The following is a 14,441-nucleotide window of genomic DNA, read 5'->3' as shown; positions in this document are numbered from 1 at the left end:
CGAGCTTTCCCCGTACCTCTGTTTTAATGCTAAATGTAAATTTGCATACAAATGAACAGGTGTACAGACTTATCACAGACGTCTACTTACCTGGCATATCAGCTCCTCTCTGCAGCCTTCTATGTTCCGGCACAGGCTGCTCCGCTTCGGCTTCTCATCTTCACCCTTTCCATCACTGATCGTCACCTTCCCCTTGTCAGTGAGGGCAGAGCCGGGGTGTCTGATGGCACTTTCTGGCAGGCGAGGTTCACTTTGGAAAGCCGACTCCTTCATGGTGGAGCCCATACCGCTGCTAGGAGTCCTTTTGACCAGAGCCTGGAGAGATAAAAGCTCTGTGAGGTCCTGTGCCGGTCACACAACAGAGCTCTACACACCAAACAGGTCTAAGACAATCCCTTCTCACCAGTCTTTGGGCTTTATGATCTAAAGCCTCGGTTTGCTCATGGAAACCAATAAAAGTAATAAATTATTTGATTAGCAACACAGGCATTTTTTTTCCCTAGAGCCAATTTAGGTAAGAAGTTGGGCAAGTATGACCACCAAGTCATTCAGCGGAGTTCAAACCGTGCCTTAAAAAAAAAAAAAAAACTTTGTTTCTTTTATAAAATTTTGTAAATAAAAGTATTTTATCTTTCACTGATGGGCACTGATAAGGTGGCACTGACGGGCACTAATGGGTGGCACTGATAGGGATCAATGATGGCACTGGCAGGCATTGAGATGGGCACTGATTGGCAGCTGCCTAGGCACAGATTGGCATTTCCCTGGTGGTCCAATGTGGTGGCATCCTGGTGGTCCTGGGTGGGCATCCGAGGGGGGGCTGCGCTGATAATCAGCACAAAGCCCCGTCAGGAGAGCAGCCGATCGGCTCTTCGATACTCGCGTCTGTCAGACGCGAGGGAAGAAAAGCCGATCAGCGGCTCTTCCTGTTTACATTGTGAAAGGTATTTAGCAGTTTAGATTTACTAAAAAGATTGCATTTCTATGTTCTGTGTACTGCGTGAGACCAGTTTTGTGACTGCAGGATCCTGGGGTTAGTAACATTAAACCGGGAGTCCGCCGCTTTTTTTTTTTTTTTTTAAAAGCCAGCAGCTACAAATACTGCAGCTGCTGACTTTTAAAATAATGACACTTACCTGCCCAGCGCACCCGCGATGTCGGCACCCGAAGTCGATCGTCTCTCGGGTGCTGCCGCCGCCATCTGGGGTATGGGAATCAGGAAGCGGAGCCTTGCGGCTTCTTTTCCCGGTTCCCTACTGCGCATGCGCGAGTCGCGCTGCGCAATAAGGATGGTCCCCGCTGTCTCTGGGATCCGTGTGTTTCCCAGCAGGTGTGTTCGGAAAGGGGTGTAGATTCTGCGGAAAGGGGCGTAGCTTCTGCAGAATCTACGCCGGAAGTGGGTGCAGATACCTGTACTGTACAGGTACCTGCATCCCCCTCTCCCCTGAAAGGTGCCAATTGTGGCGCCGGAGGGGGGGGGGGTTCCAATGAGCGGAAGTTCCACTTTAGGGTGGAGCTCCGCTTTAAGTCCAAGGAGGTGCATGATATCTCCTGGGCTTATCTCGAATCTTTACTTGCACTCCCGGAAGAAGGCCATTGTATTACCGAGAGCCTGACACTGAAGATACCAAATCGCAGAAGCCTTTGTAGTATGTGAATTAAAAAAATACAAAGGCTTCTCTGAAAGGGCAGCAGAGGCGAGGGGCAGGCAAAGCTGTTCTGTGTGTCTCTCTCACAGCTCTGAGTGTCCGTTTATGCTCCAGCAGAACAATAAACCTGTCAGATATAAATAGAGATAAGTTTAGGAGATATCATGCACCTCCTTGGACTTAACACATAGCGAGCCTTCACTTTTTGCAAAGTAGGTGAAATCCTGTAATTCAACTTTAATTTGCGTGTCGCAATGTATGGTTGAACCCACCCACTGTGAACTGAGGAATACTAGCTTCCATTAGAGACTAGATATACACAGTTCCTGTAGGGCTGAACCTTAAACATGGAGCTCAGCAGTGGTTTGGGTCAGGTGACTTATAAAACAGTGCAGGCGCCAAAGTCCCATCATACCCTTTCAGCTCTAAGCCAAAACAACTACGCTAAGATCTTGTTGCCCGCTTCCAAAATCAGAAAAAAAAAAAAAAAAACACAACCAAGGAACACTCACCAGGCAGCTTCCATCTTCCTTAGCTCCGCAGTCACAGAAGAAGGAGCCATACTTGGCATAGGAAATCTCGTGGTCCTTGTGGCAGACCTTGGCACAGACAGTGCAGACACCTACGCCATCTACCATTTTACAGGTGTGACAGTGATACCTGCAGACAAAAAAAAAAAAAAAAAAACAGGAATAAACACAGACTACTCATGGTGTGTACAATCCATCGTACTAGTGAAACGTTTTTATAAACTCATAATGGCCGCGTACAACCTATTCTTACCTAAATCTGATATATTTTGTATAAAGAAAAACCAAACAATCGATGGGGTTACCAAGCCCAAGCAATGGGTCCAGAGTCACCCCAAAAATAATGCAGTCTAATTAGTCAAGGATTACAACCACTCAATAAAAGAGAACTACGATGGACTCATAAGCATCTTTAGGTGGTAAAGGGTTTTATATATTTGCAGAGAATAGTAACAAACTATATATTGCAGTGAATCTTGTCCGGCAATATACCATTATAGGGCACTATATCTAATCTAACTTTATTAACAACTTGCCGTCAAATCATGTACCTGGTACGTCATGTGACTTCAAGTGGTTGTAGCAGGATTAAATGCAGCTGCAGGCATCATCCCGCTACCTTTTTTTTAGAGCAGACGGACAGCTCTCTTGCAATAGCAACCGAAGTGGCAAACTCAGTTGCTATAACAAGCAGCGGGAGAGGACACCCCCCCCCCTAAATTCCTTAAATACGTTTGGGGGGGTTCCTAAGTAATTTCTAGCAGAAAAAAAAAAAAATGGATTTTCACATGGCTGAAAATGCCTGGCCTTCAACTGGTTACTAACTGCCTATAAGCTGTATTTGGAGATTACTGCCAGTCTGCATGTTTATTATCAAAGTTTTAAAGTGACTGCAAAGGCCTTTTTTTTTTATTAAAAATGACAAACATACTTACCTCCACTGTGCAGCTCGTTTTGCACAGACTGGTCCCGAACATCCTCTTCTGGGGTCCCTCGGCAGCTCTCGTGGCTCCTCCCCACATCTGATGACCCCCTCGGAGAAGCGCGTTCCTGAAGGGGTTACCTTGCGGGCCCGCTCCCGGGTCCAGCATTTGTGTCTATAGCTGGACTGGCTCCCAAGCATAGGATGCATTAAGGTGAAAAAACAAACAGACCTTTAGAACCCCTTTAAAGAGGAAGTAAACCCTCATGGGTTTACTTCCTCTTTGATTCCCTGCAAAGGCAAAGCATAATGGGCTACTGTGCATCGCATAGTAGTCCATTATGTGTCACTTACCTGACACAGGAGCCAGCGAAGTCGCCGCTCTCCCTTGTAGTCCGCCGCATCCATCTTCTTGGTGGGGTCTCGCAGCTCCTCCGCTGTCATTCGGCGAAGCCGTCACTCCCGTGCATGCGCACGGGAGCCGACACACGCGCCAGCTCCGTCGTTGAGAATGCCGCGCTCAGTGCGCCTGCGCGCCGCTGTCTACGGCGCATGCGCCGTAGACAGCAGTGCCTGTTTTCGGGCAAATATCTCCTAAACCATATAGGTTTAGGAGATATTTCTTGGAGCTACAGGTAAGCCTTAATCTAGGCTTACCTGTAGGTCAAAGTGGTTTGTAAGGGTTTACAACCACTTTAAGCTCAATGGATGAATGTACGGGTCTTCAAGATCTATTTAAGGCAATATTGTCACAGTAACTGTATAATTTTATAGTGACTGAAGAAAAAAAATAAAAAAAATAATAAAGAATTGTACAGCCGTGGAGCACATTAAATTTCTTAGACTTAAAACAATAACAGTGACAGAATTAGTGAATAATTTCACAGAGCCCCATAACATTCAATGTTCGGATCTGGAGCACACACAGAGATTGCTCCATATTTGTAGCAACTCACCAGTGTTGATTCATGAACTCTTTCTGTGTGATGGTGAAGGTACACAGCTTGTTACACAAAGAATCTTCATCCTGAAATCATACAGAAAAAAAAAAATCCAGTTAATCACAAGCTCTTCCAAAAAGGATGCAACTGATGGCTTTTGCAAAAAAACGTGGCGTTCTATTCTCCACACTACTGCGTGTTGCTCAGAGCAGTATACGATTTGAAAACTTACAGAGTCTTCTGCCTGCGAATCATCCTCTTCAACTGCAAGCTCTTCCACCCAGTCTGAGTCCACCTCAATTGCTCGCTCCTCACCATCCACAGGAACATGGCAGTGCCCCTGTCCTGCACCATGGCTTAAGGCGTTGGTAACATCGGCCAGGTATGAGACAATGTGACATGTGCACTCCAGGACAGTGACGTGCTAAATGATCACACACAGAAAGATCAATGGTATAAATTATATCCATCTTACTACAGCTGGTTTATAGACAAGAAGCAAAAAATCTAGCCATTCCCTCCTGTATTCTGAATGATCCCCAACTCTTTTGGCCCCAATTAGCTTGTCAAATGTAGTCTGAAGGGCATCAGATTCAGCTTTTATTATTATTATACACCAGGGGTGCCCAACCTTTTGAAGAACGAGGGCCACTTAAGCGACTTGGTAACCGGTCGCGGGCCACAATGAGTGGAGCGGGTGGATGGCATGTCTGTGTCCACGCTGCATTTGGAGAGCGGACACAGACGTAGCCCACGATACTTTTTAGCGGATCGTATTGCAGGTAGAGCACAAGTCGGTTTATGACTGCCACTACTTAGAGGTGAATGGAGGGTCCAGTTGTTCGGAATGTCGGACTGACCGTCTGAAAGGGGTCCAATGCTGCTTTCACACTGATGCGCTGTGGTTTACCCGCACCACGTGTGCAACGCAGTGTACCTTTGGCTTTCCTGCAGTTTGCAATAGACTTCTATTATATTCTGAAGGTTTATTACACTTTCAGAAAGCTCACCAAACTCGCAGGTAATAGAAGTCTATGGCTCAGTGCAGGTAACCCCGCAGGTAAATTGCTCTGCACCTGCGGATCAGTTAGAAAGCAGCCCAGTTACCACTGCAGAACAGATATGCCCATATATACACTGTGATTTTAGTAATAAACTGACCTTTAATAACAGTATTCTTTCTATTCTATCCCAGAGCAGGAGGTTGCGGGCCACATCAGAGGGTTCTGCTGGCCACTGGTTGGGCACCCCTGTTATACACGATTTATATAGCGCCAACAGTTTACGCAGCACTTTGCAATGTATAGGGGGGGGCAACATAATTACAGTACAGTTCAATACAAAAGGCACAGGAGGGCTCGGCTCGTAAAGCTTACGTTGTAATGGGAGGGGGCGGTAGAAAAAGGTAATAGATGCAGAGAATGATTTGATGGGGGTGGCTCGGGGACAGTTAGGTGGGTGTGGGATCGGCTTCCCTAAATAAATGAGTTTTCAGGATCTCCTAAAAGGTGGACAGGGAAGGGGCTGATCGGATATACCAGGGCAGGGAGTTCCAGAGGATGGGAGAGGCTCTGGAGAAGTCTTGAAGGCGAGCAACAGATATAAAAGGATAACTATAAAGGCTTTTGGTCAGGTCAAGTTTATTTTATTTTTTATTAACATTTTTAAGTTTTCATATTTTAGGTTTAATAATGTTTTATAGGCTTTTTTTTGGGGGGTTTTTAAAACTAACATGGGTTAGCTAAAGAGACAGCCCAGAAGAGAAGCTTGCATTGAGGCTCCTATTAATCTGATTTGGTAAGGTAGGAGTCAATACTCTGATAAAATCCTCAAGTTCTGTAAACAAGGGCTTCTTGTGAAAAATTAGACAACATTGGCATCTACTGGCTAGAACTTCCATAAAAGGAACATTTCTCTTCCCTATATCAGGCATTACTAGATGGCGCACCGCGGTCCGGATCCGGACTAAGACACGGTTCCATTTGTACCCAGGGGGGAGAAAGGACTACTGGGGGGACTGCTGTAGGGTGTAACGCAAAGATGAAGAGATGTGAGAGGGGCAGACACTGCTGTGGGGGGGGGGGGGGGGTGGGGGGGGTGATGTGAGAGGGGCAGGGGACACTGCTGTGGGGGGGGGGGGGGAGGTGATGTGAAGCGGCAGAGAGCTGCCGTAGGGTGTAATGTAAAGGGGGAGCAATGTGAGGGGCAGGGGACACTGCTGTGGGGAGGTGATGTGAGAGGGGCAGAGGACACTGCTCTGGGGAGGTGATGTGAAGCGGCAGAGAACTGCTGTAGGGTGTAATGTAAAGGGGGAGCAATGTGAGGGGCAGAGGACACTGCTGTGGGGGGACAGTGCCGTGGGTGATGTGAAGCGGCAGAGCACTGCTGTAGGGGGTAATGTAAATGGGGTGAGATGTGAGAGAGGCAGAGGAAACCGCTGTCGGAGTCATTGGACAAACTTGCGATTCAAACTCCTCCTGAAAGAAAATTTTACTGTTCAGACCTCCGGGAATTTTAATTCAACACCCCTGCCCTATATATTCCCGTTATTGACTGGCTGTATCTGTAAACAAGCAGGCTTTGAGCAGTCATGACATTCTACAAAACTCCCTTGTACAAGTAGTCATTTACCTTTCCTTGCATGACATTGTTGTTCAGCTTTTCAACCACATTCTTTTGAGACAGATATTTCTTGCTGAAAAGAGACATATTAGGGGTTACAGGCGGAGTCCGGACCTGTTCCACTTATAGAACATATACTATATGACCAACAGTACATAAACCCCCTTCCAAATTATTGGGTTTGGGCATTTCCAGGGAAGGATACGGTTAATATCCATCATACAAAATTACATTTTAGATAACGGCTGGCTTTGAACCTTGTGGTAACAATTTGTTGAAGACCCTTTTCTGTTCCAACATGACTCCTTTGCACAGACACAGCTCCATAAAGACCAGTTTGGTGTGGAGAAACTCAAATGGCCTGCACAAAGCGCCGGCTTCCACCCTACTGACCAATTTGGTATAATTTGTAATGACAAGTTTTGTTGAGAGACTCAACTTCATATTAATGTCCCTAGTTTCGGAAATAGATGTCCAACAAGCTCATATAGGTGTGAAGGTCCAGGGTCCACACATTTTTGTGCCATATAGTGTAAATACTGAAAACACTCACCATCTTGCCAGCCACTCCATAGCAGCGTAGTGAAGCTGCAGATGACCGGCGCCTTGTCCGGCACTTGCCAGGGTAGCCATGACAACCATCAGCTCTGGAAATCCAGTGCCATCGCCATTGGTAAGCAGTTCAGTGGCCATGGGGATGAGGGTACTGAGGAGCACAGTGCACACGCCTTCTCCAACTTGGCTGCAAGGCACAAACATCACACATATGAATGGAAGAACCTCTGGCAGAAGACACAGAAGAGATTGGCGTGGCTGGGCGGTCTCACCTGTTCTCTCGCACAATGTAAGCCGTGAGTAGCTGCAGCAATTGCCGGTTCTCCTGGACGATCTCAGCCTGGTCAGAGTCTTTTGGAGGCGGGGTGGTCATACGAACGAGCCAGGACTGCAACTGGGAAGGCTCCACACAAGCAAGTTGAGCTATTGTCCCACAGAGATGCAACAGGCTGGGGCTCGGGTTCTTTTCCGCTATTTCCAGAGAAGAAAGGACTTAGGTGAGTGGTGCCTGTGTTTTTCTATCTCCCTCCTCCCCAAAACACAGGCCACACTCAAATGGCACTCTGCTTCACTACCAGAACGGACACACACTTTCTCGGTTTAAAAAAATAAAAAAAAAAGCAAAGAATACAAAAACCCCAAGAGCAGCACTCCACAGTAGAGGTTGACCGATGTTTTTTTTTTAAGGGCCGACGCCGATTTTTTGGCCTTTCAGGATTTAAAAGTTTTTATTTTTATGCCTTTTTTTATTATTACTTTTATTGCTGTCATAAAGAATGTAAACATCCCTTCTGACAGTAATAAGCAGTGACAGGCACTCTTTATGGAGGGATCTGGGGTCTATAAGACCCCAAACTCCTCCTCTGCACTTGAAAGTATTTAAAGCGCCAAGATCAGCGTTTTTGAATTCTTTACATTTTTTACAACTGGCGCCTTTAGGATGGCAGTAATCCGAAAGTGATGTCATGCCATCGCTTCTAGTTTACTAGATTCGAGACCGAACAAAGCGGATTCTGGCTTTGTTTAGGTCTCCGGCCAGCTGGCAGATGTGCCAGCTGGTTGCTCGGGCCTCCTGGTGGCATGGGAGACCCAGGCGGAGAAGCGGGCGTCCCCTCCCACTGCTTGTTAGCTCAATCTATTGCTATTACAAGAAAACTGACAGTCTGCTCTGAAGAACAGTACCAGGGTGATACCTGCAGCTGCATGCACCACCCCAGTACAACCCTTTAAAGCAATAAAATCAGCAAGTTAGAAAAAGATACTTAAAAAAAAAAAAAAAAAAAAAAAAAAAGTGAATATCAGCTGCCCTGATAAATCGGTCGATACCTACGCCAAACAAAGCCAGGCGTTTTATTTCTCTACAGCAGCTTTGCTCAACCTCTTTACCACAGAGGAACCCTTAAAACAATGTTCAGGTCTAAGCGAACCCCTGCTATAATTAAATGGGGGTCAGCAAAAAGAATGCCCTCCTTACAATGGCGAATAGTGTGCCATTCTAACAGCTAAAAACATCATCGGTGTCATATTGCTGGCTCTGCCATGTGGCTTCAACCCTGGAATTATGCAGGCACCAAAAAGGTGAGATCAACCAGCAACATCTCAAGGAACCCCCTAGCTCTCTCTCTGTGGAGGAACCTTGGTTGATTGAGAATGGATGGTCTACAGTCTTGTAAACTCTGAGGAATTATTCTGCCACATGACCGAGCATAAACCACTTACTCAGCTGGAAAAGTTTTGTGAAGAGTTTCAGAACCCGGTTACAGAACTTGGCGGAGAGAGCCTCGTTTGCAGTGGCCATCATGATTTGTACAAGTTCTCCTCTGCAATAAAAATAAATAGTGAGTACTGAAAGCGTAGTTCCACCCTCAAGTTGAAGTTCCGCTCATCGGAACCCCCCCCCCCCCCCACCTCCGGTGCCACAATTGGCACCTTTCAGGGGGGAGGAGGGTGCAGATACCTGTATAATACAGGTATCTGCACCCACTTCTGGGAATAGCTAGCCGCAGCCTCACCAAACCTACATACCTCTCAGTGAAGAAATCTTCCATGGCCTTCCGAGCCTGGCTGGTCTCAAGCTGCTTCTCCAGGTACTGCAAACACTCCTCCAGAATGGACTCATCCAGCCCACTATAAAAAGTAAATGTGCAGCCAATTAGTTATCATAATTAAAAGCAGATTTTTTTTTCTTTTGTGTTTAAAATATCCAAACCTACCTGGTGGTGAGTTCTGCACAGTTCAGGTACTCACTCACTAGCGGATCCAGCACTGTCCAGCTGAAATCCTCTTCTCTACTGGCAGCACTCGGTCCCGCACTGCCATGGTTTTGCTCTGACGTCGAGAAGCTGCCGGCTGTTTTATGTTCAGCCGGTGCACCCATCGATGACGCCCTGCTAGGCTCACCCCCTCCATCTTTACTAAAAAATGGATGGCTTTGCCTCCTGGGATATGTGATGTGCATATTTCAAGAGACAAAAGGGGGGACAGTGCACATCATTAAACTAGGCGAAGGACGTGCAAGGGTGGGCAGGGACAAACCCACAAAAAAAAAAAAAATTTATTTATTTTATATATATATGTATATATATATATATATATATATATATATATATATATATATATATATATATATATATATATATATATACACACATATATACACACACACATACATATACGGGACTGGAGAAGGGATCACGCTGCAAAGGGTGAAGAGCTGCTTAAAATCAACTCCAGCCAAAAGTTATGAGGAAAAATGATGTCTTTACTGAAGACTTGGTTACTTATGGAGGACACCCCACCTCACCCCAAAACTTCCCATAACAAAAAAAAAAAAAAAAAAAAAAAAAAAAGGAGGAAGTCAGACAAAATAGGAAGGGATGGGAAATCTTCCTAAATGTGACACATGCTGGCTTTTGCAAATCAGAGACCATTTACTGACCTGGATGGATCGGAGTGATGGGCGAGGATATTGTAACATCCGGTGATCAGCTTTTCGTACACCTTGGACAGGAACTCGTCTGACTCGGCTGGTCCCAGTACGCGCTCCAGCGATGTGCTGCACAGTTCGGCCACACTCTCCGTGCTGCTCTCCAAAAGCAGAGGCAGCAGTGACTGGGTCAGCTGGTGGGAGTTGAGGTCCTCGGGGCACCAACTGCAATGATTTGGGAGTACAGCATATTAGACACAAATAACAATGCAATAAGAAATACCATAAGCAGCCGCAGAAACTCACACTATGAGGTCTCCGGTTAGGCGAACCAGAGACAGGAGGACATGTTTGAGTGAGGCAGCCAGAGACAGGCTGGGACTACACAGAGTGCCTAGGTGAGCTGCCTGGACAGCGCCAATATAACTCTCCGAGGGGATGGTGTCGTTGGCAAAGGCATTGCGCTGAAAGATAAAATGTGGATTTTTGGTTTACTTGTAAAACCTTCTTGGATTATATCACAGAACACAGATCATCTTCACGTCCAGTACAATAGGGTTATCCTGCCATCTTCAGGTGAATGGATACTGGCAACAAAAAAAAAAAAAAAAGGCAGACGACCCCTCCTAGGCATTACCCCTCCCAGTTAGGCAAGGCTGTAGTTTTTGGAGCAAGCCATAAAAACGACAAGAGGGAGGGATCTCTGTGTCTCATGAGGTACTCCAAAAAAATAAAAATTAAAAAAATAAAAATTAAAACAGTACTACAGGCAAGACCAAAAATCCTAAATCGCTGGGGAACAAGGCTGACCAAAAGGTGGTCACACTTTAGATGTGGACGTTCCGAACGCTTTTAATACAGTACGTGTTTTATCGTACTAAATGTGAGTATTTTTAAGGTTGTTTCAAATAAACTGAGTTTCAAACATACTACACCATGGACAGTCCTCTTTTCTATCACATGTAAACGAGGTACAACATCCCCACGGAAGAACGAGGGATCTCCCTAGCATCACAGCAGAGACAGCCCAAGAAGCGACACAGTGGCTTATACTGTGGAGGCTGATCCACCCCGGACGGGGTCATATCTCTGGTGAGAGCAAAATTCATAAACGTTCACTACGAACGTTCACTACGAACGGATATCGAAGTCACTCCCTCCACTTCTCTCTTATACACAGAAGACCTTTTTCACCATCAAATATTCATTTCATGTTTAAATTTAAATTTTTAATTTTTAACCCTTATTCAATTGGACTTTCACATCTGATTTGTCACCGCAAGATTTTTTTCACTTTCTGGACTTAATTTTTATTCTTATCTTTATTTATTTTTTCTATTTTTTCTACTTTTATACTGTGCAAATTTTGGCATGTTCTGAGATTTGACACCGTGTGTTTGCACCCACTATTCCACTAGTATTCACATCTGTATAATTTTGAACAATTTGGTTTGTTGTTCCCCATTATGGCCATTCATTTGGTTGTACCATAATCACAGTCACAAGCACTTTGAGTAGTTTTCACTATTGAATATTGATCGATTCATGGTATTTTTACTAATTATTCATTTATTCATTTTATCTAATTTTTTGTGGATTTTACAGCTTTATTTCATTTTTTTTACTAACCAGCACGCTGGAAAATTTATATTCACTTTGCATTCACTATTTAATATTGATTGATTCCCAGCACTTTACCATTTATTGATTTTATTATTTAGTCCATCTAGGTCTATCCTGGTTTTAAAAAGATTAGCCAGCAAGCTGGAAAATTTGTACAGTTTTATTTTATTTTATGATATACTTTTTTAGTGAGTTTAATAAGGTATAGCGCCATATCCATTCTCTTTCTCTCACCTATTTCACTGTTCCATCCATCTGGATGGAACCATAATAGAGGCTGCTCTTACCTACATTACATTACATACTCTCTGTATAACATATTCCATAGTGCATCCTATCCCTTTGTTTTTTATTTTACACTTTAGATGTGGTTCATGCTATTGGGTGTTACTTGAAGTCGACTGCTACAAAATCGGCAGTCATATACACTTTTTCTGCTTCCTGAAGATCCAAGGAAGGGTCAAGCAGCTTTCAAATCTACAATTTCTCCAGGTTTTTGTCATCTTATGTTTACAGTTTAAAGGGCAAGGTTCCGCCATTTTCGGTGACAGTGAGTGTTGGCGTTTCCTGGACTTTTTGACATTAGGCTTCGGTAGCTCAAGTTTGTAAAGTTACTACCTGGTCTTCGGTTTATACTTTTTTGGCAGATTTACCAAGTGGATGCTAGAGACGCCAAGGAGACTACCTTTGATCAGCATGTTTAGCAGGCTCTAACATGGACTGCGATGCCCTCCCCTCATAGTCAGTGCTTTTGGACATTGCCATCGTAATGGAGGTGAAGATTCTCTGTGTCCCATGATGTATAATGAAAGCAATGAGATTTCTGATTTACCTGTAAAAAATAGATTATATATATAAAAAATAAAAATGTTGGAGTACATCTTGGGACACAGATCCCACCCCTCTTTGGGGATTTATGACTTGCAACAAGAACTGAAGCCTTGTCTAACAGGGAGTGGGTTATGCCTAGGAAAGGACTTCTTGCCTTTGTTTGCCAGTGTCCAATCACCTGAAGGTGGCAGCACAACCCGATGGTAATGGATGTGAAGGGGCTCCAGCGTGCATTTCCCATGATTTACAATACAGAAAGACACATTGAGCTTTCTATACTTCACAGGAGACCTTTTAGTCTCTAAAGGGAATCAGACTTCATATTAGCATGTAAACTTTGCTCTCACCCAGGACCCAATACTGGGGAACTCATTGGTGTGGATGTTGTTCCAAGACTCGCACAAGGTCTGTACAGCAGTAGGCAGATTCTGAATCAAAACCGGGCCTGCAATTTGAGAAACACTCAGTTATCAATCTATTTTTTGGGGTGAAAAAAAAAATAAAAAATTCAGAAAGGTCTTCACCCCCCAGCATCCAATCATACCCAGAGTGTTGGCTTTGCAGCGGGAGGAGCCGATGGCCAGCACAGCAGCATAGCCCTGAAGCTTCTTCTCATCTGAGCCCTCTTCGGGCAGGCTCTGCAGCAGGTAGCAGCGGGTGAGCGACGCATACATATCGAGCAGCTGTAAAGATGCCGGCAGGAGGTTCTTGGCGACTTGGGAGGATTTGTGAGGGTCAGTCTCTGCTGATAGTTTGGAGAAGTGTTCGTCCAGGGACACCTGCACCTTGCAGATGACGGCGTCCAGAGTATAAATGCACTGTAGGTTGGGCCCCTTGCGGAGCTGCTCAAACGTGTATCCGCTGGAGCTGCAGTATGTGGAGATCTGTAACAAAAGGGTTACAAATATCTGTTTTATACTCAAGACGACTCTGTAAAAGTTAAAATGGAACAGGGGGCCTTAAAACAAAAAAATGAAGAAGGAGCAGGAATGTTATTACAGACGAGACCTGCTAAATCTCCTCTACATTAAAGTCTTCATACCTTTCAGCACCACAAGCCTCATTGTCCTGGTAGTGCATGCACATTACAGACTTATATGGGGCAGTGTCCCAAGGACAGGGATAAGGGGAGATGGCCTTATAGTGGTCTATTGGGCCATTGTAAAATCACAGGCATGGTTGGTAGAGTAAGACTCATGGGACTGGATGTACACACCAGAGGCCACATCCAACAGATCGAGGAAATAAAGAAACCATGGAGGGGGAGTTAGGTTAGGTTTAAGAAAAAGGGGCAAAAAAGGATAAGTGCACTTTACCTTTAATTTAATGCCCTCCGCCATAAACAGGACTTCCTTTTGCTCCCACGGTGCACCACCAGCCATAATAATAATAGTAGAGGAAAGCCCTGCCCTGTGTAAGTGCTAGTTGGAACTTACACAGGGATAACCGACTCCAACCCCATGTGAGAGCTCTGGCCCAACCACCAAGCAATCTGACGAGAGGAAGGGGGACGAGTCAAATGCTCCCCTATACCTGCAGGTACTGAGCAGTGAGGGAGCATAAAAACAATACAACACTGAGATACATTCTTGACAACGGCTCTCACCTGCCGGGCGATGTATTCTTCCGCCACCTCCACGTCGTATTTGATGGAGTTGCATTTGGTTGCCGTCTGTTCGGTCAGGTTAGTCGCTCTCTCCAGCTTCATCCCTTGCTTCACAAGATGGTCCTAAAAACAAACCCAGAAATAAACTGAAACCAATATCCATGGTCAAAATTCCCAAAAAGACGCTCATGCCGAAGAGAAAGAAGCTTTTTAATAAGAAAGGAATTGTTAGGTCC

At 45.0% G+C, this 14,441-nt stretch overlaps 1 protein-coding gene across 1 annotated transcript in view; it reads right to left on the bottom strand.

Annotated features, from left to right (window-relative positions):
• The window catches only part of UBR4 (ubiquitin protein ligase E3 component n-recognin 4), a 120,025-nt gene that overhangs the window by 77,422 nt on the left and 28,162 nt on the right, over nt 1-14,441 (bottom strand). The window contains 14 exon segments of the mRNA XM_077456305.1: nt 91-315; nt 2,162-2,309; nt 4,058-4,128; nt 4,275-4,466; nt 6,674-6,737; nt 7,218-7,406; nt 7,492-7,690; nt 8,939-9,039; nt 9,245-9,346; nt 10,158-10,370; nt 10,452-10,609; nt 12,947-13,044; nt 13,144-13,483; nt 14,206-14,328. Coding sequence (XP_077312431.1) covers nt 91-315; nt 2,162-2,309; nt 4,058-4,128; nt 4,275-4,466; nt 6,674-6,737; nt 7,218-7,406; nt 7,492-7,690; nt 8,939-9,039; nt 9,245-9,346; nt 10,158-10,370; nt 10,452-10,609; nt 12,947-13,044; nt 13,144-13,483; nt 14,206-14,328 — 2,223 coding nt within the window.

The sequence above is a fragment of the Lithobates pipiens genome, unplaced genomic scaffold (genome assembly GCF_037356315.1).
Source record: "Lithobates pipiens isolate NorthernLeopardFrog02 unplaced genomic scaffold, aLitPip1_a1.2 Scaffold_27, whole genome shotgun sequence".
Lineage (NCBI taxonomy): Eukaryota > Metazoa > Chordata > Amphibia > Anura > Ranidae > Lithobates > Lithobates pipiens.
Note: the sequence above shows the minus strand (reverse complement) of the source record. Positions and strands in the feature narration are given on the sequence as shown.